Source organism: Physcomitrium patens, chromosome 22 (genome assembly GCF_059467195.1).
Source record: "Physcomitrium patens ecotype Gransden chromosome 22, ASM5946719v1, whole genome shotgun sequence".
NCBI lineage: Eukaryota > Viridiplantae > Streptophyta > Bryopsida > Funariales > Funariaceae > Physcomitrium > Physcomitrium patens.
In genome coordinates, this window is record NC_143431.1 from 1,241,288 (window position 1) to 1,264,686 (window position 23,399).

Below are 23,399 nucleotides of genomic sequence, written 5' to 3' on the forward strand. Positions count from 1 at the left end.
TAATGATTGAACTCAAGTGCTTCCTTGTTAAAAACATCTACTTTACTAAAAATAAAAAAGATTGACACAAGAAAACACTTCAGTGCATTTAAATAATAATAACACTAATAATTATGAGATGGAAAGTAAAAGACAAAGTCTGAGCAATAGCGATGTTAGCATATCACCCAAGACGGAAGCAGATCCACAACTCGCTGTTCAGTACAGCAACATGGTGCGTTAGGGTTTCACCAACACGGTGGGGATTGGTTGTTGTTGCGTGTGAGTGAGCCCAGTGCATCATCCTTCGCAGAGTCGACGAGCTTGCGCAGGGCTCGATTGGATTACAAAGGCCAAGCGGCATCGCTCGTGGTCGCTGGGTGAGGGTGAAGCGGCGAGCATTCACGGATGAGTGCACCAACAGGGCCTCATTGCCGCATTGTTACACTCTGCACCTTTCAGGTCCCTCGTCTGCTGGCCAAAAGACGAATCTTTGCAGAGATTCGGCGAAGTATATCTCCGAATGCTCTGCCACGTATCAGTAGTCCGCAACCCCGTTCTGGCATTGAAACAATTATCATCTCTTTTGCCTGGCTGTCGATTGTGCTTTTTCCTATCTAATCTGCCTCCTGAGAGACTGGATTTTACAGCACTTTTGCTCCAAATTCGCTGATTTGGGGCCACACACATGTGTGACAGCAAATCGACCACTAGGCTGCTTGTTCTGAGCAGATGTTGTGAGCTTGTTGTGGCATCAGCGTTGGTGACAGTCTGAGGGCAGAGAGTTGCAGTTTCGAACACCCTGTTGTTAACGCCAGGTGGGTAACAGACTGTAGAGGCAATCGTTGACGCATGTGAGCTTCGTTGGCCGTTGCGTAGTGCTGATGCATGCTTCGTGATTTTGTTACAATGCAGGCTTCTCATCTGTTGATAGCTTTTTGTCGAGGAGGTCTGGCTGTTTGTTGGTCAATTTGAAAGGTGAAGCTCACGGGATGAAGCATTCATGCATAGTTTTTGGGCACTGATAATGCATTGATGAAATTGCGTCTAAGAGCATTCGCGAGACTAGGTATAGCATAGAGATTGTCTTGAAGCGAAAGCCAATTGTATGGAAGGTTGTTACTATTGTTCATTGTGTGCTGTTGTGGTCGATTATCGTAGGCCACATGCTGCGCTTTCAATTGCCTTCCTGGGATCAGAGGGAAGAGCAGTGCGATGTAATCACCTGCGAGTAGTCTCTAGATATGAATATAGAAAGCTTTGGATTCACTTTCGCACTTATCAGGTGTCGAGGTGGCCCCAAATTTTGTACGGACTGTACTCAGACTGTCATTTTCCTTAGTTCCGTCTTATTTTGCACTGATACACCTGGTTCTTACTTAAAACTTAGGAAGTTTGCTGCGATCGTTGAAGCAAGGGCACCTAGAAGCTGAATTCGAGTCATCATGGTTTTCTCAGGAGCTCCTCGATTGATGGTCGTTTCAGACCTTGATAATACAATGGTATATATTTCCCGATCCATGTTTGAAGAAAAATGGTGTACCAGTTTGCAAGGAACGCGTTGTGGTGCTCTGAAACTTTTGCAGGACCAGCCGTCAGTGAGACGAATAAGGATGATTTTCCTGTATGATGCACTCAATTCGTCACTGATCACGTAACTTACTCCTCTCTGCTGTGTAGGTTGATCACAAAGATGACTCTTATACATCGCTTCTGCGCTTTGGCTCTCTGTGGCAAGCAGATTACGAGCATGACTCTTTACTTGTCTATTCGACGGGAAGGTCTCCTGCTTTGTATGCCGAACTGCGGGAAGAGGTTCCCTTGATCACACCCGGCATCACCATCATGTCGGTCGGGACGGAAATCAGGTATGGGGATACCATGGAACCCGATCACGGGTGGGAGGAGGAGCTCAATCAGGGCTGGGATCGAGAAGCGATTGTCGAGGAGGGGAAGAAATTAAATTTGAAATTCCAGGTGCGTCAGTATTCAAAGAATATGGTATATTCTTCTGTACTTTTCACAGGTAGCCTTTCTCTCTTTCTTTCTTTGAAAACTTAGAATCAGCGATCAGGAACGGGTTTGCATGAAACTGAACTGTTTTCTGAACGCTTTCAAGTGCGACTTGTAAACTGTCAGGTGGATTCAGAGCAGCGACCACATAAAGTGAGTTTCTACGTGGACAAAGCTCAAGCTGACGAAGTTATAAAAACCTTGATAGAAAGGTTCAAAGAGCGTCAGGCAAGACTCTTATGTCTGTACAAAGTTGAAGTTTTACTTTGAGAATATAGGGAGAGGTTCTCGATTTATTTTCCTTTTCGACATCTGCATTTCTCATGGAAAAGCGCCCCCACAGTCCAGGGCTAGGTCTAGGTCAGTTGGACCCTGTGTCCGTTGTTTACTAATCGGTGATTTACGTTTCTGTTGCGTATGTCTAAACTGCAGTTGAATGCCAAGATCATATACAGCGGAGGAGTCGATCTTGATGTGCTTCCAACAGGAGCTGGAAAAGGTCAAGCGCTTGAATACTTGATGAAGAAGCTGAAAGCTGAAGGCCGCGCTCCTGGCCATACTCTTGTGTGTGGTGACTCAGGAAATGACGCCGAGCTCTTTGCTGTGTCGGACGTTTATGGAGTTATTGTAAGAGGACATAATTCTTAGCCTTGAAACCATCATTTACCTTTTAATCTCTGTTAGAAACGTTTTTGTGATCTTAGTTCTCCTTGGTCTGCGTTGAAACTGGAGCGACGCTGGTACAATATCCAGGTGGGGAATGCTATGGAGGAGCTTCTTAAATGGCATTCGGAGTATCAAGGAGACAAAACCCATATCTACCTGGCGAAAGAAAGGTGTGCAGCAGGTATTCTCGAGGCTATGCAACATTTTGACCTGCAGCCCAACGTTTCTCCACGTCTGAAGTTCCAAGCATATGATGCAGCTTCTGAATTGAGTGTGTCCACTGTCGCTCACATGGTTGTTGAATATCTGCTCCTGATGGAGCAGTGGCTGAAAGCCGTCGTTGAAAACACCGACGCTGTTTTTAACCGTCTGAAAGCATCACTGGTACGTGCACTTTACCGGTCTTTTCTTGCATACGTCAACAAGTCTTTGCGATGAAAAGTTAATTTGTCATTATTTCATATTTGTACCGCTCGATTATTCTTGAAATAATGGCTTGCTTCAAGCGGATGTGTCCTACTCATGTTTGTACTGAAATATGATTTTGGTTGTGCACAGGCACCTGATGCCAGCTATGTTCACGCCTATGGAATAATAACTAATCCTCACGAGGAAATCGATACGATGCGGGAGTTACATGGTGTAAAGAAAAATAAACCCTTTTTTATTTGGGTCGATCGGATTCGGATAGAGCAACTATCAGATACCATGTATCTTGCAAGATTCGACAAGTGGGAGAAATCGAGTAAGTTTCATGAATGAATCAAATCTATGATCACATTATAGGGCCAGGACGGTTGTCTTAGTTGTCAGTTCAATGGCTAGAAATTTGGTTCACAAACACATTCATCCTTTGTCTCAGCAGTCTTTTCGGCATTTGTGATCCAACAGAACAGTTTCTGGATAGTGTTTTTATGAAGACAACAAGTGTTTCTTCAAACGTTGGTCTTTCATTAGAGTGCTGATTCCGAAACTATTTATAACGATGCAGGCTCTGGACTCTCTTGTGCAATCACAACTGCTCTTCTGCAAACAAAGGTGCGTCTCCTAAAACACTCTCACACGAATGTTCACTGTATTCACCACATACATTCCCGGAATTCTTCGTGTTTGCTTTTGTGCTTCATATTATTACGTAATCTCTACAAAATCTTTGATGCTTTGTCTTTCCTGTTTACCTTTAAAACTAATATCTTCTAATATTATGGTAGTCATGGCGATTTACCACGTAGTTTGAAAGTAACAGTGTGCGATTCAGCTAATGTAGCGTTGTCTGCCAGAGTGACGCCCCGAACGGATTACTGTGGAAGTTGATCCACGAGACATGGCTTACTGGTCGTGAAGGGAGTGGAGCTCCTAAATCGGCAGATTCAACGACACATGTTACAGGGAAGGAAGGTCCATTGAAGGAAGTCCTCAAGTTATAACAAGCTTGGGATTCCATTATTCTTATTCCGCTGCTGTTTATGATCTGCATCATGGTTTGACCATGGTCTTCGACGTTGACGTTTGTCGGTGCACGTACCGACTAGTCTAATATTTTTTATTCTGTTATCTAATGTATTTCATATTGACAGAACCCATTCAGGTTGCTTTATTGCCCCATCTTGTGTGGGTGTTTCTTAGTGACCTCTTAAGTAACCTCTGAAATCAACTGAAATGGGTGTGATTCTCAGTAAATCAAAACAGATTTGAAATATATTCAATACACATGCTTTCAAAGCATAAAATTAGAAAACACAGAAAGCAAATCTAAAACTACTTGATAATGATAATGTGAGTCGTGTTTCACTAACCATGGATGTGTGTAGTCATTCTCATGTATTCTGTTGACTTTCAAATAATTTTGAAAATACTCAATGTCATTTTTCCTAGAACTATGGATACTTTGCAATGTGACCTTATTTCAGTTTTGGATGTTATATTTGTGTGACGCATTGTTTTTAAATTCTGAAATTTCCTTCTCCCTTTTTTTTTTCTTTTTTAATATTTTGTGTTCCTATTCATTGTTTAAACTAAATAATTAATATCTGTTATATGCTATATGATTGAGAAATTATTATCAAATGTTGATATATTTTTAAAGCTATTAAATTAGTTGTTCATTAAATATTATCTTTTTGCAAATTTAAATTATTTTGTATCTATGATGTCATAATGTTTGTGTGATGCTAGAAATGAGATCTTGATGTAATAAAAGTATGCACTTTTATATTTCTAAAATTGTTTGTTTGATATAATAAATATTATTAATAAAATCACCAAGAATCAAATTTTAAATTGAGCATTTAAAAGAATAAAAATGAAAAATAAATGTTCATTCAATTGAAGAAAGTTTTAGCAGGTTTAAAAAAATTTAAATAGCTTGCTATGTATGATAGCCCATACCCTAAGGCAAAGTTGTAGAGTAAAGTTAAAACCTATAGTAAGGTGGTTGGTAGAATGAAGGCCTTATTAAAAATATACATAGAAAACAGAATGAGTAGCATGTCACTAAAACAAATCAAACTTTGGATATTTTTATAATTACCATCTTTAAAAAAAAAAGACAAAATTAACAAATTTGGAAATTTTTTCATTTATTACATAAAATTTCGAAATATTAAATAAATAAAATTTAAATTTAGAATAACATAATAAATCAATATTTATTCAGAAAGAGCATAGAATGAAGAATTCTATAATAATAATTAAAAAAAAAAAAAAAAAAAAACTAGACACTTCCAAAACAATCTTTGCAAATGTACTCATGCAAAAACATCATTGAAAAATATTTTTAAAACTTATTCTAAAGTTTAAATTTTTTCAATGTAGAATTTAAGTTTGAAATAAGAATAAAGAAATATTGTAACAATCATTTATTGTTTTCACCAATGAAAATGAATAAAAACAATATGTTTATCAATCTTAAAATTTTGGCACAATCTCTAATTTTTTTCAACAACACAAGTATTTCAATAACTTGTATGTTAAAAATACCTGCAATTTGTTATAAACTACTCAATAGTTAGTATCAATTAATGCAAAACAATAGAAATGCACAACAAATCACAAAATGAGACAGCCAAATTCTCAATTTATTTTCAACATTATATAATATAAGAATATCTCCCTTTATTGCACAGACACACCTACCCCCCTTGTCCTCCTCCTCCATGTCACACCATTGCTACGAATTTCTCAATAAGTTGGACAATAATGAAGCCTAAAGATATAAAAACAACAACAATCCACAACACAAGAATGTCGACAATAGAGAAGCTAAACAAAGCAAATAAATAAAGAAAGGTGTTTACATAGTGGTTCTGTTAGGTAGAAACCTCCTTTCTATTTTTTGTTTCATTTATTTTGATTAGCTTCTATCTAATATTCCTAATATTCCTATCTAGTGGATTATTATAATTCCTGTTGTTGTTTTTATACCTTTCAACCTCATTAATGTCCAACTTGTTAAAAAACTTGTAAGAATGGTGTATTGTTGGTGTGGCACAAAAAGTGCCCACACAATAATAAGGGGTGTCCACGTAATAAAGGGGGTGTCCACTTAAAAATTCCTATTAATTCAAAAATATAACTTAGTCCATGTACAACTTCCGTGATTAGGATGTGGATGGACGACATAGGTAGATGGGGAGCGTTCATCCGAGTGGATGAATAGTACCACTGGTCGTTCACTTGTTGCCATGGCTAACTACCCTCGAATTTCGCAGAGCACTCTGTTGCTAAACGTCTTTGAAGCACGCCGCCCGGTCCACGTTTCACTTGTATTTGCCTTCGATTCTGTGGCTTACGAGCGGTGTAGCTGTGCTTGCTGCCTGATTTGTACCTCTAACTGCAGAGATTAGACTCAGTATTGAAGTTTTAATTTCAGTTTTACTTGTTTCAGATTGTTTTTCGAACGATTTTTGTGGCTCTTGAGGGGCTTTCCCACCTTTATTTTCTGATGAGTGGAAGAGATTGAGACGAGGTTCCGTGGAGTCGGAAGCTGTAAACAGCATGATATTATGATGGAAATGTTGAAGTTGTCGAAAAAGGAATCGAACTAAGACGTTGCTGTGTAACATGAGAACATGTTGAAGCGGGCTGACGTCCATGGGAAACAGTATGTGGAGTTGTGATTAATCTGGATAGCATATTAATAAATAAACCTTACAAATCCGAAAAATCTTAGAGGGGAGGGAACGTAACATTACTAATTTGGAGAGTGGAAATGGGAGATGAGGTGCATGTTACGGTTAATTACTATGCCCGCGTTGGCTATGGTCATCACATTCAGAGCTACTGCACTCATCTCCTTCTCAAGCGTCCTCGAGAACCTATTCTTCTGTTTTGGCATGTAAGTGGATTCGAACTGTAATGCGACTGATCCAATTTAAAAGTAGAATGTATTTTACATTCCTTTTCTGATGGCTTATCATGAGGTTGTAGTGAACATGACTTGACCAAGGAATTTAACTAGAAGTATATACCTCCATCAGAGGGAGCTAAGCTTGATTGAATCTTAAATTGTTGTGACTCCTCTGGAGTAGCTTAATTAACGTATTAGGTCGTTGAGAAAATGGATAATTCGTCCTTCGCCAAAAGATGGTTAGGTAGTCTTAATGTGGTTTGCATGGTGAATCAGGCTTACGGGTTAATTCTAGAAGGGTCATACTCTGAGGCCCTGCTCGAAATGGAGCCTCTGCAAGACCACCGGGAGCTTCAAGTCGCAGTTCTGGCGGCTATGTTGTATTCCCATGAGCGCTCTCCTTCCCCTGATACTGATACCATTCACACCTTGCGCCGTCGCCTGGAAACTGTGGACCAAAATGCTTCAGAAAGAGCGTTGGTCTTGGCAGCCACTTTGTACTGGCATCTTGGCGGATCGACGCATATACGAAATTCCTACGACCTCGTGACGAGGTCAGTACGAGATTATTTCGCATCTATGACTTTGAAAGTTCAGTTTCTTCCTTGAGCAGGGCCTGTGCGTGTCAAATTGTGGTGTATCTGCGTTGACTCTGTGTATCCAGCAATTATTAAGTTCACTTCAAATTAGAACAGATGGTAAGATAGAGGCTTCCTCGGCAGGTTCTCTGTGGATGACCCCAAGCATCTTGACTTTTCCATTGGGATTGGACAGGGCAGAGTGTTAAGGGTGCAGCCACAGTATACCCAGGCGCAGTGTTTGCTTGGTTGGCTGTGTCTGGGAGACACACACATTCGACACCGTGTGGAGAGCGATATCCCTTCCGTGGATTGGAAAACTGCCGATAAGTCTCTTGTACATTTTGCGGAAGTTCTCAGTAAAGGGAGTAACGCTGAAGCTTTGATGGGAAGAGCCTTTTATCACGAGCTTAAAGAGAATTATACAGAAGCTCTTGCAGACCTCAGTCAGGTATTATTCGGAATGATAATGCAAGAGAGTTCAATCGATGCTGGTAGCTTACACATGATCACAAGGAATTTTTCGGAATCCTGAATCTTAACTGGGTGTAGAGTGTGGACAAAGTGTACGTGAATATATCAGTTTGAATGCATAGGTGAACAGAAGATTTGATCATTCACGTTAAAATTAATGACAATCAGCCATGGTGATTTCCTGTTATAATTCCAAACATGTTTATTGTGATGTGCATGAACAGGTGACAATTCTGCATGCTTGGTTCCTGCCAGCTGTTTTGGAGAAAGCTCGCATGGGATTGCTGCTTCGGGATTTCGACCTAGCCCATGAAACTTCCCAGCAAATCCTTCAGAAGGTCTGTTCCAGCATGACTTTCTTGCCAACATTTGTTAATCGGTTCCCCTCCGCACATAAAGATATAATTATTCTCTGTTCAAGTGTACTCGTTTTATCCTACAATTCTTCAGCAATATACTTAAATGCCTGGTTGGTAAAAAGAATGTGCGAGTAATTCTGGAGCCTCTCTCACCTTAGCGCAGGGGTGCCACGCATTACGTGTTCGATTGTGGTTGAAAGAAGGGCTGAGTAGATAGCTCTAATCTGCTGAAGTTGCTGCTAGAGCTTGCCTTGTGTAATTGTATTCCTCCTTCCAAGATTGATCGATGATGTTGACTTGTTTCCTGACTTTGATTTGAATATTTACAGGATCCTAATAATATTGATGGCCTGCGTATGGCTATCCATTTGCACCTTTGCTCAGACAACAATCAGTCAACAGCAGCTGGCCTCCTCGCCGACCTTCTCCGGAGTATTGAGCAGCGGGAGCCCCAAAATGCATATCTTTGCCTTGAAGGTATACCAAACAGATACTGTGATTCTAAAGTTTAGTCATGGAGATAATTCCTATCTGCACTATTAATTAAATAATTCGAAGGATATTGTACTGCAAAGTTGCATGTGTGACCTAGCTATCATGCTCTGTTTCTTAAAGGAGCAGTCAATAGATCGAATCAGACCAAGACTAAAAAATCATACATGTATGACATGAATTGCAATAACGACCTTTGTACAGTTTCCATCTTGTGTTGCAAGGAACATATCCTAGTTTGCCCTGCTCTGCTTGAGACAGTCGGATCAGTATCGGTGATAATGTTGATGTTGTGCGCCTGTACTAAGTCTTATACATGGAGCAAAATCTTTAGGGGTGGTCTACTTTTTGAGTAAATTCTTTCTCTTTGGTTTGGCTAGTTGTGAGATCAATTGCAAGGCTCGCTGGAAGATGTAGAGTGCTTGTTTTACAAAAGACAATGGCTATCATTGAGCGGGCTCGTCAACTCAATCCTAAAGAATCAGCATTCGTGGTCGAGCTTGCGGACCAATTGTTTCTTCTGGAGGACTATAAAACAGCCTTGGCCACTTACAAGTAAGTCAACCAACAGATCCTTGGAATTTTGGGGTAGGGCACACTCAAGATCACGGAGCCAGTGACTAATCAACGATTCTAGAATTGTTACAAAATTAGAAAATTTGAGAAAGGAATAGAAAAAATATTTTCTGAACAGTTTGATACCCCAACCATCGGGACAGATCAACAGCGAACATGGATGAAGTGAACATGGAGGCCATGTATGGTGCTGTTCAGTGCTTGGTGGTGCTTGGAGACTTTGATGATGCAGAACAACAACTGGAATTCCTTGCCGAGGTCTCGGTCTCTACTGGAAAATCGGCAAGCCTTCCGTACCTTATGGCCCAGCAATGTTGGAGGAAACAGCGAAATGGTTTACGATGTCGTGACCTTTTGGACGAATCTATGGGTATTCAGACAAAAGTACGTGCGCAGTCATTATTTTCTAAGTTCTATAGCTTCAATATTTGGTGAGATGTGTTACACCAGAGCGTGAATCATGGGATTTTCCACCTCTCGAAATCTGATTTTTTCAGTGTCATTGCCCGCTTACACAGTAAGGTGATTAATACATCTACGTGAAATACCGTTTTAAATCGTAACAAAAGCATTCTTATGATGTATGAAGATGATCGTAGAGGTGACTTGAATATTCAAGACAGACAGCCATTATAAGAGCTTCAGTTAATTTTTTATATACCAACCATATCACTGATGTTGTGTTAGCAGAGAATGAGGCATCAACACGATTTCACGTTCTATGCAGACCTGAATCCTAACAGACGACTTGGGATTGCTCATCTTTACATGACAATTTCGCGTTATGAATGTATGGGGCCTCACGTCGAGGAGAATTATTCGCTTCTCCGAGCTGCTGACATTCTAGAGCAGTTGATTGGTCTAGTGCCAGGCCTAATGGATGCTCATCTCATGCTGGCTCGGGTATTTTTCCTACTAGCCGATTGGGAAGCTGCACAACGAAGCATACAGTCTGCAATAGCCCTTGACTTGGGATGTTCAAGTGCTCATCTACTCCTCGCTCAGGTAAAATAATGCACCTATTACCGCAGTCCATCGTTTTCACTTCGTGCACACTAGTATATTGATTTTCACGGGTTGATTTTTTCGTAACAGATCTATGTGAATCAAGGAAAATTTGAGTTGGCAAAGCAGAGCCTTGAGCAATCTCTTAGTGCTGATTTTGTTGTGCGACATACAGTGGTCTATCATGTTCTCCAGGCTCAGATTATGATGAACTCCCAGCAATTTGATGAAGCTTTGAAAGCACGTTACAGACCATCTCAACTTTTTCCGCGGTTTCACGTTTGCTTATGTTTATCTTGTTTTCAGCTAAATTCATCGGTGGCATTATATTGCACAGTACCTATAATGCACATAATTAAAACTGGACGATCTTTTCGGAAGTTGAGCCGGCATGCAGGATTAAAAGCACAAGAGCTGTGCTCTTTTTCCTCTTATATTTGTGTGTCTTTCTTAGATACAATGGACCTCATGAATATTTGATGACAGGTATTGAGGTCAGCAAGAAGTCTGCCAGAGATGGAACATATAGGTAAGGAGTCATCATATTACACATCCAGGAAGCATGTGGAAACCACAGACACCGACAGGGTGATGGTGTTTCTGTTGCTAGTGGAGGTGCACACGCAATTCGGTCGCTTCCCAGAAGCCGCAAAAGCCGTAGAGGATGCCATGGCTGGATTTTCTGGAACTCCGGAGGAGGTGACATATACAGCCCCTCCAATCTGACCAAAATATTTGTCGGCACAATTGTAATGATCCAGAACCGTTTATCCGACCGGTTAAGATTTACCGTCGAGAAAAAAATTACATTCTGTATCCTTCAAAATAAGGAGTTGATAAGTTAAGTGGCCAGGTGTCATCTTGTATTACCTATTCATTTGCGATGAAAAAGTAACACTGTCACACGAGCAACCAAAGGATAGATCACCGACAGATGCAATCTCTCTTCCTTCAGATGCGAGTGGTTCTATCCAATTGTGATCTGGCGCTTTGTCGAGGTGATGTTCCAGCAGCAATTGCAATGCTCAGCCAGGTATCATTATTCCAGAATTCAACCCTTTGGTGGAAGTCACGATTGGAGACAATCGGGTGAAGGGGCGGAAACGTTAAGAAAGTATTTATGACTTCTGTACGCGTAGTCTATACTCATAAACGAGCAGCAATTCTGTTAAGTAAATGTGAATGTCTCTGTTCGTAAGATGATCTTTTAGACACATGCTCGAGATTCTAATTTATCCTGTGTTGTGGTTTGGAACTTTCTTTGACGCATCGGTCGTCCAGATCCCACGAGAAAGCAATTACTATGTGCAGGCTAGAATCAAACTGGCAGATGTGTACTTAAAGCATCAACATAACAGAGTTCTCTACTCTAAATGTTACACTGAAATTACCCAGTTACACCCAAATGCGAAGGTTGAAATCATTACATGGATATGTATCTTCTTTAAAAGGTTGTCATACTTTATGCTGTTTTGAGAGAACAACATCGTGCTCTGTATTTGTGAACTGGAAGCTTATTCGGTAGTTAATTTAAAGATATCTATCCTACAGCGTTTCATTACCTTCTGTGAGCGCTCTTGTAAAAGAATTCACAGACATCGAAGCTCTCATTTCGAAGTCATCTTTTATGTTTATATTTTGATAAATTTTTATTTGTGTTTTCAGACCTACATGTTGCTTGGAGAAGCTCTAATGAAAGTAGATGAACCTGAGGAAGCAATGAGGGCTTTCGAGGTTGCCAGGAAGAAAAGCCCTCTTAATGCGACAGTATCAAAAAAAGTGGGACAAGCCCTGGTCGCCTCATATGAGTATAGAAAGGCAGTGGAACACTACGAGGATACATTAGCCAGCAATAAAGAGAGTCCCGATAAGCTTGAGCTACTTTATGATTTTGGAGGTTCAGTTTCCACAACTTTGCTTTTAAGCTGTTGATATTCCTTTTCTTCTACACAGCAAAAATGAACGTCTTCTTTGCAGAACTGAGCGCCTTTACTTTACAAGATATGCTTCCCATTGAATAACCACTTTTTGATCAAGCTTTTTCCAGTATTATGGTTCTAGATTGAAGCTCTCGTCTTATTATCTTGTGCCGAATATATTTCTGATTTAGCAGACCTCAACTTCAAACTGAGAAATTACAAACGATCTGCCGAGGTTCTTTGCGAGTTGTTAGCAAATGTAGACAATGGTTCCATGGAGCGAAGTTTTAAAAATGGAAAGATGCTCATGCTGTGTCTCAAGGCATCTCTACTTCTATCCAAAGTGCAGAACGTCCAAGGGCAACAGAATTCTTCTCAGGTTCTCATGGAAAAGCTCTTGAAGCTCTAATTCTTACATCTAGATAAAGGTATAACAGAAGCTTCTAAGTACTTCTGCTACAAGAATTTTCAACAGAGAATAATAATTTAGTATCTTTTTCTGTTTTCTAATGTATCGAGATATGTCACAGGGGACGCCTGAGGCGATCAACAATCGGTCCAAGTACCTGCATCACTACAAGGTGCTCTTTTGTCTTCCACAGCATATCATCCTTTACTGGAATAATGTATCCGAATAAGAGACAACTTTCAGAGTTTTGTTTTCAAAAGAGTCGTTTTTTGTTGCACTACCCCCAAAACGGGCATAATAGAAACATTGACAGCATTTCAGGTGATGTTCAAAGCAAGAGATCTCTTCAACAATTACCTCGTGGAGCTCCAAGGACAGCATTGTGACGCCATCAAGGAGCAAAAGCATGTGGCTGCTGACATTTATTTCCAGTTTGCACACGTATTCTTCACCTACCTCTCATATACGCAGGTGTTTAAATGTTTGTGGGATCGTGGTACTCCTGAATTTCGAGAGTCAGGACCCCTAACTGAGGAACAATTATAAATTCCGTTGTGGAACTGTGCCACAGTGCGGAACACCTCTGCTAAATATGTGAAACACAACAATGTGAAACTTATGCAATCACGGGTGGGGCAGCACTGTAGGGATGCGAGGCGAACAATGATGCAGATAAAGCCATATTATTGCTAAACGAGGCACTCAAATGCAACCCTGCACATAGTGCTGCGTCTGTAGCTCTTGCGAAAATCCTTCTTGCAAGGTTTGATCCTAGTTCTACATTTTGTCTCCGAGTGAAGGATACTGTAAAAGTTAGATGCTACCTAGTGTACCGATTTGTTTCCAATGTTATTATGGTTTGGTTATTTGGTTAGTAAACTCAAATGCGTAGCACCTATCAAAACATGCTCGAAAGAAGAGCTACTTCTGAGATGGAAGCAATTCTGAAAAGAAAGGGGATAAAAAAACGAGGACATCACGAAAGACTTAAAGCAGCTTATAGAAGTTTTATCGTAGATAACTTTGGTGGTGTAATCTGAAAGAAATGTCCATGAGTATGAAACACGATGTCCCTCGCATATGGAACAGCTATAATAGGCGTAATCGATCGGATTTTCAAATCTATTGCGAAATCTGATGCTTTCTATGACAGGGGGGACGTAGGAGAATGTGAGCAAAGGTGTGCGGCACTTCTTAGAGAAAATCTTTTTTACGATGAGGCTGGAGACATCTTGGTGTATCTCATGATTCAAAGGGAACTCTATGAATCAGCCATCATGCACTATCAGCAAATTTTGGAGCGTGATCCAAATCACTACTCTGCACTGTCCCAAGTAAGTTATTGATTTCTAGTATTATTGATGTGTTTGTAAGATTTTGAGGCTTGGAGCGATCTAAGTATAATAATAAAAAAATGAATAATATGGATCCATCTAGTGTATTGAAGAAATCAATAAATGTTCAAGTATGTTTCGTAATTTTTTCACCTATTTTGAGTGTTGTATTAAACTTCTCAGCTACTGAAAATCTCTGTACTTCTAGTTCATATAGTTCATCTTCTATGGACTTACTGGAAGTACTGCAATCACACAGATGTAGTGAACTTTGAACAACTGCAAGGGGATTTATGCTCAGATTGAGCGTGGATTTTCCAGGAAAAGATGATACGTATTAGACGATTGGATTACAAGCATTTACACATTTCAAACGAATCTCTTTTTCATGCATTTGCAGCTTATAAGGCTATTCAGGAGGACCGGTAGACTTGAGGAAATCAACCAGAATCTGAGTAATGCAGAGAAGGCTACACCGGCTGCTACTTTTCACGCAGGCTTAAATTTCTGCAAGGGTTTGGTCGCACTACACTCAAACAAGCCATATGAAGCCATAATGGTTCTACATCTGTCTGACCTTTATGGATACAAGCTATTGACTCGATGCTCTAGATTTTTGAAGTATCGAAGAGTATATGTCGAAGATAGTAATAGTGTAAAGAACCCAGAGTTTGATGGTGTTGAGACATGCCATGATATGTTTAAGATTGACAGTGCTTCTGAATTTAACTGAGATACATCATTTCATTGCAGCTTCTTAATACTGCTCGGACCGACTACGACTGGGGAAAGCCCGCGCTCTTTGTAATGGTCGAAATTTATCTCAACATTGAAAATAATCTTGGTTTTGAGGAAGGTAATCTAGAGGGAAACACCAGCCCTAATGACGAGGCTATCAAGGTAGCGCAAAAGCTGTTGAGTGAAAGCCGGTGAGCCTCGAAATAACTTTTAGACTCGCTTATTTGTTACTATCCAACGTGAGCATCTTTGTGAATCTTATTAGTTCTTCTCTTTTTGTCGAGTGGTGTACAATGGAAAGTTAAGCTAATTACTTTGTTTGAATTAATCTAACTGTAAAGGGATTTGTTGAAAATGCGTGAGTTACAACATAAGTAGTGTACACGAACTGTTGCATTTTTTGCAATTGTGTAGAAATCTGGAAGGAAATACAGTTAAACAGTCAGTGCTGGAATGCTATGCATCGATGGCAACTCGTCACAAGGATGATGTCGAGAACGCACTAGTTAAGCTTCAGGAACTGTCGAGTCAAGATTCGACCCTCCGAGAGAAAGAGCGAGTATGTACCATGCTTGCCATTGCTACTGGGCTCACACTGCTCAGACAAACTGCAAAAGCAAAGAATCAACTTCGAGCCATAGACCGTATGCCATACAAATGGGATGATGGAGATGACTTCGAGCGAGCATGGCTAATGTTAGCATATATCCATCTGCAGGTACATACATTCATGCAGTTTTCTGTTTCTAATCATCTATTAAATCAAACAGAAATATGGAGAAAATTGCGTAAACATATGGAGACAATTGCATACTTTTTGGACTTCATGAAATGTACAGTCGCCTCGGGTTTTTAGTGGTACTTGTCAGTTGAGGAACAATGCAAATTCTCAGTTTAGTGAACATGTCTTCCCGTCATTTTCACCAGCAGCTGCGTGGCTTCCAATTACTGATGCTATGTAAGTGATTTGCTTATCAAGAAAACGTTGTGCTTTATTTTGTTTCGTTTTGCCTTCTTCTTGAATCAAGGTCATTTTGCATGAAACCAAATCTTTCAGGCAGGAAAACAGGAGGCATCTGAGGAGCTTTGCAAAAAATGTCTGAAGTACAACAAAGAATGTTCCAAGGCATGGGAGCTGTTGGGCTGGATAATGGAGAAAAACCATTCGTACCCAGAAGCTGTCGGCTTCTACGAGAATGCGTGGAAGTGTCTGAAAGAATCATCACCCGCAGTCGGTTATAGACTCGCATATATGTATCTTAAGGACAAGAGGCACATTGAGGCAATAATCGTGTGCCAGAAAGTTCTACAAATCTCGCCCAACTATCCAAAGATCAAAAAAGACATCCTTGAAAAAGCTCGTGTTTGTGTTCGAGCATAGGAACTAAAAAGTACCATGATCCATCTCCATAGCATAAATGTTTTGATCCCACAGACTCGCCCTCTTTAGAAATGCACTGCAAGGTTTGGGGTGAGTTTGATCCTTGATTACATAATCGACGTCGTCCAGTCTCCAGAAATCCCTAGTGATCACATCAACTACGAAGCAGGAGAAACTCACAAAACTCAATGATCGCTGCTGGATGCTAGATAGATGCTGGGTGCTTTTAATGTTTTATTTTACTGTGTGTGGTTATGATAGTTGTACCTTACATTCATTTATGTATTGATATTATTACAATGTGACTATTTCAAATATATATATTTAAAATAAAACATTAAAACTGTCATTAAAACATTTAAACTTTTAGTGTGATTTTGGTTTTCTTCTGAGATTGGTACATGCCTAAATAATTTCTTTGATATTTTTATTTTCAGATCATAAAATACTCTTTGTAATGATCCTCATGTAATAATTAATTACATGAAAATCCATCAAATTCTTTTTTAATTTTGTAATTAGTTAACCTTCTATCCTGTTTGAATATTTCTTCATTAATTAAAAAGCCTAATCTAATGGTTATATTACGATAGTAATCAAAAAGAAGGTAGTTGAAGCAAACAATTATCAATATTTTTATTAAATTCAATAAAAGATAATAACATAAAAATATATATAATTTTCATTTAAAATCCGCTTACCATCTATATTTTTACCAATGTAATGAAGTATGAAGATTTATAGATGTAGCGGTTTTTATCATTTGAAGTATTAAATTTTCAATTCTTCAGCATCACAAGGAATTTTGAACATATGAAAGGAACTTTTTTTTAAATTAATTAATTAAAAAAAATAGAAATGCAAATTTTCCAATTAGCATTTTTAAAAGATGTGTTTGTAATTAAAATTCACTTTAGTTAATACTGTGTTAGTACAATAACGCCATTTTAAAATACATATATAATGTGTGTTTTTATAATAATCAATTTATTAATATTTTATTTGATTCTTCATTCAAATTTAATAGAAATTTATTTTTATAAAAAATAATGAAATATACTTAAATAAAAACTTATTGCAATACTTGAATAACATGTAGAAATTTTGTGCCTGTTTTTATTATCATACATATGTTAGATTACTTATATTTTATTTTAATTTAAATTAATATTGAAGCTTTTTCTTTTTGCATTTACTTAATAAATTTTTGGAACGTACTTTATTAATTTATTACAAGGTAACACATATCATCTTTTTTGTAGGTATACTAATTTAAGTATTAGAAATTTATTTATTATTTTAAGCTAATAGTATTTGTGAGATCTTTATTAAACACTTTCTAAGATTGTTTTATAATCCAATATATAATAAAATATATACTTAAAATATATTTTATATTTATGTTATTTAGTTTGAGTAAATCAACCAAAATACGTTTTTTTAAAAGATTAATATTCAAGATCATATGTTAGAATCAAATTTTTATACTATTATTATGAAACTTCATAGATATTTTGTATTCTGCTCATAATTATATTCTAAATTTTTTATTTTTAAAAGGTGTAATAAAAAATGATTTTATAATATAAAAATTAAACTTTTTAATATTCATTTAATATTATTTAATATAATACCATGGTCTACACCAACTATAAAAAATATAAAATATTTTTCAGTGAAAATACACCAAAGTTTTGACAATTTAGACAAAGTATATGGTAATTGTTTTTTTACCTTTAATATGTACAGTAATCAAAAACCATTTTTTTTTTTTTTTAAAACTCGACACTAATTTTTAATCTTCTTATTAAAATACATTATATACTGAATATTTTATAAACGTATTATATACTCAAATATTTTATAAATATAAACTCAAATATTTTATTTTTGAAAATTCACAACCAATGTTTCAGTAACATATGATTCAATAGCTAAATTACATTATTAATTATTTAGCTTGCTCAATAGATTTTTTCCAGAATATATATATATATATATATATATATATATATATATATATATATATATATTCTTGTATTGTTATACTTTCTTTACATAAATTTTCATATTTTTTTAGAATTTTTATTTAAAGTTATAAAAACTTAAAACTTTTGAAATGATAATTTAATAAAAAAAGACATTATGCATCATCTTTATTGTAAATTATGATGTTTGTCAAAATAAATTCCATGTATAGATAATCATTTAAGCAACATCAATATAAATTTGGATTTTCTTTGAATAATAAAAATTAATTAATTTATTACATATTTTATCAAATTTATGTTATTTTACTAAAATACTTAAAATAAATTAAGATCTTAGGCCTAAATTAGACATTTGTAATTTACTTCAAATGTATGTATCTATTAACAACATATTGTGTTTATATTTTATATATATATATATATATATATATATATATAATCCAATTAATTTTATAGCACAAGAAAAAATAAAATAAAATATATATATATATATATATATATATATATATATATATAATTTTATTTTATTTTTTCTTGTGCTATAAAATTAATTGAATTATTAAGCTTATATTTTAAAAATTTGATCAATACCCATCACATATATTAGGTATCTATTATTGGTCTTATTGTATTATTCTTTAATATACTATCAGCTCTCTTTTAAGGTGGCCAACAATTACAATCATAATACCTATGTAATTCAAATTTATAATACAAAAAATAAATTTTGTGAAGTGGTTAATTAAAATTAAATTTAAATGCATGTTGCAATTGGTGGAGCCTTGAATGCTAGGATTATAAAGCATTACAATATCTTTGGTACAACAATGGATATAGCTTAGGTTATATGTCTTAATTGCAATCTAAGGTTGTAGTTTTCCATAGATACAATGTAATAAGATTAGATTAGAGTAGAAAGATCAAAAAAAGTATTTTTTATTTTATTTTATTTTATTTTTTCAAAATTTAAGAAGGCACAATTACAACACATGTTAAATACATGAAGGAAAGCATTTTCAACTTGATAATAGTTCTTATAAGTAATGGAGCCAACACTTAAACTAAAAATCTTAATTTGTCAATGAGATTTTTTAGAAGCTACACTAATTTACTTGTTCTTATCAAATGGGACAAATTTGTACTAGACCAAGATTTGATGAGACTAAAAATGGTCAAATTGTATTAAAATACTATTACTGTCTACTTTTTGGATAAAGAATCACAAGACTCTAGTCTTAAGATTTGAAAGGAAGAACTTAAACAAATTTTAGAATGCTTATTTTTTAAAAGACCGTTAGATGGATGCTCCATTTTTATTACATGGTTATTACATGTCTCCTCCCTCCTCTCTTTTTCTCTCTTGCCATAGATCCTTACATATATACAATAATATTATTACCATATCAATTTTTTAATTAAAAAAATCCAAATTAAAAAACTTTAGTTATAAAATAAATCTATTCTTCTTAAAAGATCCATGGATTACAACAAGTTAGAAGAATTTGGACTCAATACAAACATAAGGAGTCATGTATCCAGAAGATGAGGATATTAATATGATTTTATAAATTATTTTTGTAAAAAAAAAAAAAAAAACTCTCTTGAGATCAAGGTAATACATTAAATTCAAAGGTCAAATATAATTTTTTTATGCCCAATTATGTACCAACTTACAAATATTTTTTGTACTAATTTTGTCTTATAAAAATTCTAAATAAATAATATTTAATAGTAGAGTAGCAATAAGAAATTCAAAAAACTTTTGCTAGAAGTAATTAGAAGCAATTGCAATACAGTAATGTCAAAGAAGACTTAAAGTTACATCATTTACAATCAATTGTTTCAAAATTAAAATCCACAAGAAATAATTTAAAGAAATCTTTAATAAATCAAGATTTTTTTTTTGGTTTTTATTCTCATTGTTATAAAAAAATAATGTGATTTAAAAGAGTCAATAGAAGCCTTTAATTTTGTTTTTAAAGTGACATTTTTAAAAAATTATTAATAAAATAAATTTAAAATTATCTCCTCTTTTAATTTGAATAAATTTAAAGAATCTACTAAATTAAAAAAAAAGTAAGACATAAGTTTGGTGTTCCAACATAACTATAAGATAAAATAGAAATATAAATTATAGTTTAAAAAGACATGGATAAAAAGATAGGGAGGTAATAATCATATATAATATTAATATTATATTTTTACAAAACTTGGCTTCAAAAGCTAAAAATTGATACTTGGAGAGGATTAATTGTAATCTAGGCTTGAAATCAGATCCAAAGACACAAAACCACACACCTTTGGTAATTCTGGGATAATTTTTTTAATTGGAGAGTAATATTTGAGAGAAAACTTGCTACAATTTGATAAAACGTTAATTTTGAGTGATTTGGAATATTATTGAATTTCTGAAAGCATTTCAAAGTGAAATGTGTTTTAAGTGGTTTGGAATTTTGAGAAATAAAATAAGGTTTATTTAAGAATTTTATAAGAATTATAGCATATTGACAAATTAAAATTTGTAAACGTATGTATCTACTTGTCTCAATTTTTATATATAAATTTAAACATCATAAAATAGTTAGATCCAAGGTTATTGAAATCTAATTGAAATAGGATCTTGGAATTTAGATTCCAAGGATTAACAAGAATTTCTTTGAACTTAAATAATATTTTGATTGGATTCTTTTCAAAAAAATTAAATAAAAAAATAAAAAATAAAAAAAAATTGAATCAGTTATGAATTTAGTTTTCAAAATATTTTCCAATTTCTGAGTGCAAGTGAATAATTAAATGAAGATTTATTACTCCTTAAAAATCAACATCAAGGTTGAAGGAAGAGAACAATCAACATCCAAGCAATTAAAGAGCTTTTTTTCTCAATTAGTAGGTTGGATTCTTTTGAAAAATTTCATGCTTGTTTTTGATCACTAGATTGTCATTTGTGCAAAGTTTTAAATAAAGTTGAAGGTTTAATCAATATTTATTGAAGTTTTAAGATTACTAGAGTATTATTTAAGGTTGTTTAGGTTCTAGTAAGGATTTCATTAGGATTTTTTAAAGTTTACTAGGACTTTTTAAGGATATATTAGGATTTTGTTAGAATTTTCTTGTGGTTTTTAAAGATTTTATTTGGATTTATTTAGATTTTTTAAAGATTATGAAGGTTTATTTAGGATTTATTTTAGTTAAATTAAGATTTGATTAGGATATTTTTAGGATTTACTTAGAGATTTTTTATGATTTTTTTTATATATTTTTTAGAATTTCTTTAGGATTTTTTTAATGTTCTTTATAATTTCTTTGAACTTTTTTTTATGAATTATCTAATTATACTTTTAGAATTTATATAAGATTTTTTAAGATTTAAATGAGCTTTAATTAGAATATTTATGATTCAATTAAGGTTTTTTTAATATATTATTGAGATTTTTGGATTCTTTATTTCTTACAAATATAATATATCTTCTATAGCCAAGCATCCGATGCATTCTCAAATAAGACAATACAAATTATAATATTGGAACTTGATGGCATTTGAAGAGTCTTTAATCTATACTATTAGAAGTTACTCATCAAGATTATATATTATTCTTTATCTTTTAGTATATTTAAAATAATAAATTAATAGCTTATTAAAATATCAATTAGACCAAAGAAGTAGTTTTTTTTTTTTTTTTAAATTGACTTTCCTAAAACATATAATAAAGTCTATTGGGATTTTTTAATCTAAGACATGAAATTTGGCTTTAAAACCTGATTTTTGGTTTTAAAATCTAATTTTAGAAAAATAGTTTTAATTCCTGATTATTTCATGTAATTAAGATTATGTTTTAAGGTGTTATTATTTTAGTTGATATCAATAGATTCCTAATCAAATATTTTTCTTTATATAAAAAAATGATATAAAGATGTTCTTTAGTTTCTTACTTATTTTTACTCATAACAAAAGTCCTCAACTTAATCATTGAAGATACAATAAAAAATCATCAACTTGAATGTATTAATATTTTGTGGAATATTAATCAAAAAGTTATAAGCCAACATTTAGTTGACTACACTATTACAGTAAAAAAAAAAAAAAAAAAAAAAAAGATAAAGATATTGTACAAATCTTTATAAGAATATTCAATTAATTTAAGTATAAAAATCAATTGGTCTAAATTAATTACCTAATAGAAATATAAAAAAACTTCAGACTCAATTGAATAGATGTTTTTGGTTGGTTAGACTTCTTTCAATAATATTAGAAAGTTATTAGGTAATTTTTTTAGCCTTTTTTTTATATTTAGGATATTGACCAATTTCTAATTGATAAAATAGCTTATAAGCTTGAGTATTGGTATTCTACCAAAATCAATTTGGTTGGATGATTTATTATCATAATTATCAATTCATTTGCATATCTTTTCTTTATTTTAATCATATACACAAGATTTCTATAAAAGAATTGTAAAATAAAATTTCTGGTTAAAAAGTTTATATATTAAAATATATCTTTATTAACTTAATCCATAGTAGCATAATGTCAAGGACGAAAACTCAAAGAACACACATAAATAAGTGAGGTATGTATCAAAGAAAGATAAGAAAATGGAAATAAAAAAGTATTTCCTCGAAAATAGACTAGAAGCAAGAAAGGAGTTGACAAGAATAAAGAAGGCTTCATTCTTGCTTTTAGATATACTATTCAACTAAGAGCTACATAGCAACACTATTGTATAATGCAAATTCTTTCTTGAGAATGCACAAAGCATGTAGTTGTAGAAGATAAATAAAAAATGCAACAAAAAAATCTTACAAAATCTAATAGAATCTTAACTAAATTTTAAGTAATATTTAATAATTACAATCAAATTTTAAAAAATTAAAAATATATATTTTTTTAATTAAAAAAGAAACATAAAAAATTATAAATTAATTTCAACAAATAAAAATGAAATAATCCTAAAAAAATAAAGAAATAAAATCATTTAAGAAATAATGATAACCTTAAAGAAATATCAAAAATAAAAAACTTTAAAAAAATAAAAATAATATTTTAAAAATATTAATAATAAATATCATAAATTAATCCTAAATAAATCCTAGGTAAATCTTAACTAGATCTTAATGTAGCCTTAATCAAATTTTAATA

The 23,399-nt window shown here is 34.3% G+C and overlaps 2 protein-coding genes across 15 annotated transcripts; both read left to right on the forward strand.

The window, feature by feature from the left end:
• The first annotated feature begins 729 nt into the window (after nucleotides 1-729).
• LOC112275244 (putative sucrose-phosphatase 2) lies at nucleotides 730-4,404 on the forward strand. Of its 9 annotated transcripts, none has more exons than XM_024505447.3 (10): nucleotides 730-797; nucleotides 895-957; nucleotides 1,370-1,481; nucleotides 1,660-1,956; nucleotides 2,119-2,220; nucleotides 2,425-2,619; nucleotides 2,746-3,042; nucleotides 3,217-3,403; nucleotides 3,650-3,696; nucleotides 3,939-4,404. In XM_024505447.3, exons 3-10 carry the CDS (start codon nucleotides 1,425-1,427, stop codon nucleotides 4,083-4,085), a joined length of 1,329 nt encoding a protein of 442 aa, XP_024361215.1. In that variant the 5' UTR covers nucleotides 730-797; nucleotides 895-957; nucleotides 1,370-1,424; the 3' UTR covers nucleotides 4,086-4,404. The 9 variants fall into 9 exon arrangements, with proteins under 9 accessions (XP_024361215.1, XP_024361218.1, XP_090102505.1 ...); XM_024505450.3 differs by having other exon boundaries at nucleotides 1,374-1,481; XM_090246379.1 differs by having other exon boundaries at nucleotides 1,438-1,481.
• A 1,959-nt stretch (nucleotides 4,405-6,363) lies between these two features.
• On the forward strand, nucleotides 6,364-16,634 carry LOC112274784 (uncharacterized). 6 transcript variants are annotated; one of them, XM_090246227.1, is made up of 22 exons: nucleotides 6,364-6,994; nucleotides 7,283-7,560; nucleotides 7,781-8,035; nucleotides 8,283-8,396; nucleotides 8,747-8,894; nucleotides 9,290-9,464; nucleotides 9,629-9,869; nucleotides 10,176-10,490; nucleotides 10,581-10,730; nucleotides 10,977-11,189; nucleotides 11,446-11,523; nucleotides 11,772-11,903; nucleotides 12,156-12,387; nucleotides 12,604-12,788; nucleotides 12,940-12,990; nucleotides 13,140-13,289; nucleotides 13,466-13,581; nucleotides 13,972-14,152; nucleotides 14,553-14,711; nucleotides 14,906-15,081; nucleotides 15,305-15,608; nucleotides 15,948-16,634. In XM_090246227.1, the coding sequence occupies exons 3-22, from the start codon at nucleotides 7,970-7,972 to the stop codon at nucleotides 16,269-16,271; spliced, it is 3,510 nt and encodes a 1,169-aa protein (XP_090102353.1). In that variant the 5' UTR covers nucleotides 6,364-6,994; nucleotides 7,283-7,560; nucleotides 7,781-7,969; the 3' UTR covers nucleotides 16,272-16,634. The 6 variants fall into 6 exon arrangements, with proteins under 6 accessions (XP_090102353.1, XP_073386113.1, XP_024360312.1 ...); XM_073530012.2 differs by having other exon boundaries at nucleotides 7,786-8,035; XM_024504544.3 differs by having other exon boundaries at nucleotides 7,786-8,035; nucleotides 13,140-13,259.
• Nucleotides 16,635-23,399: the final 6,765 nt, after the last annotated feature.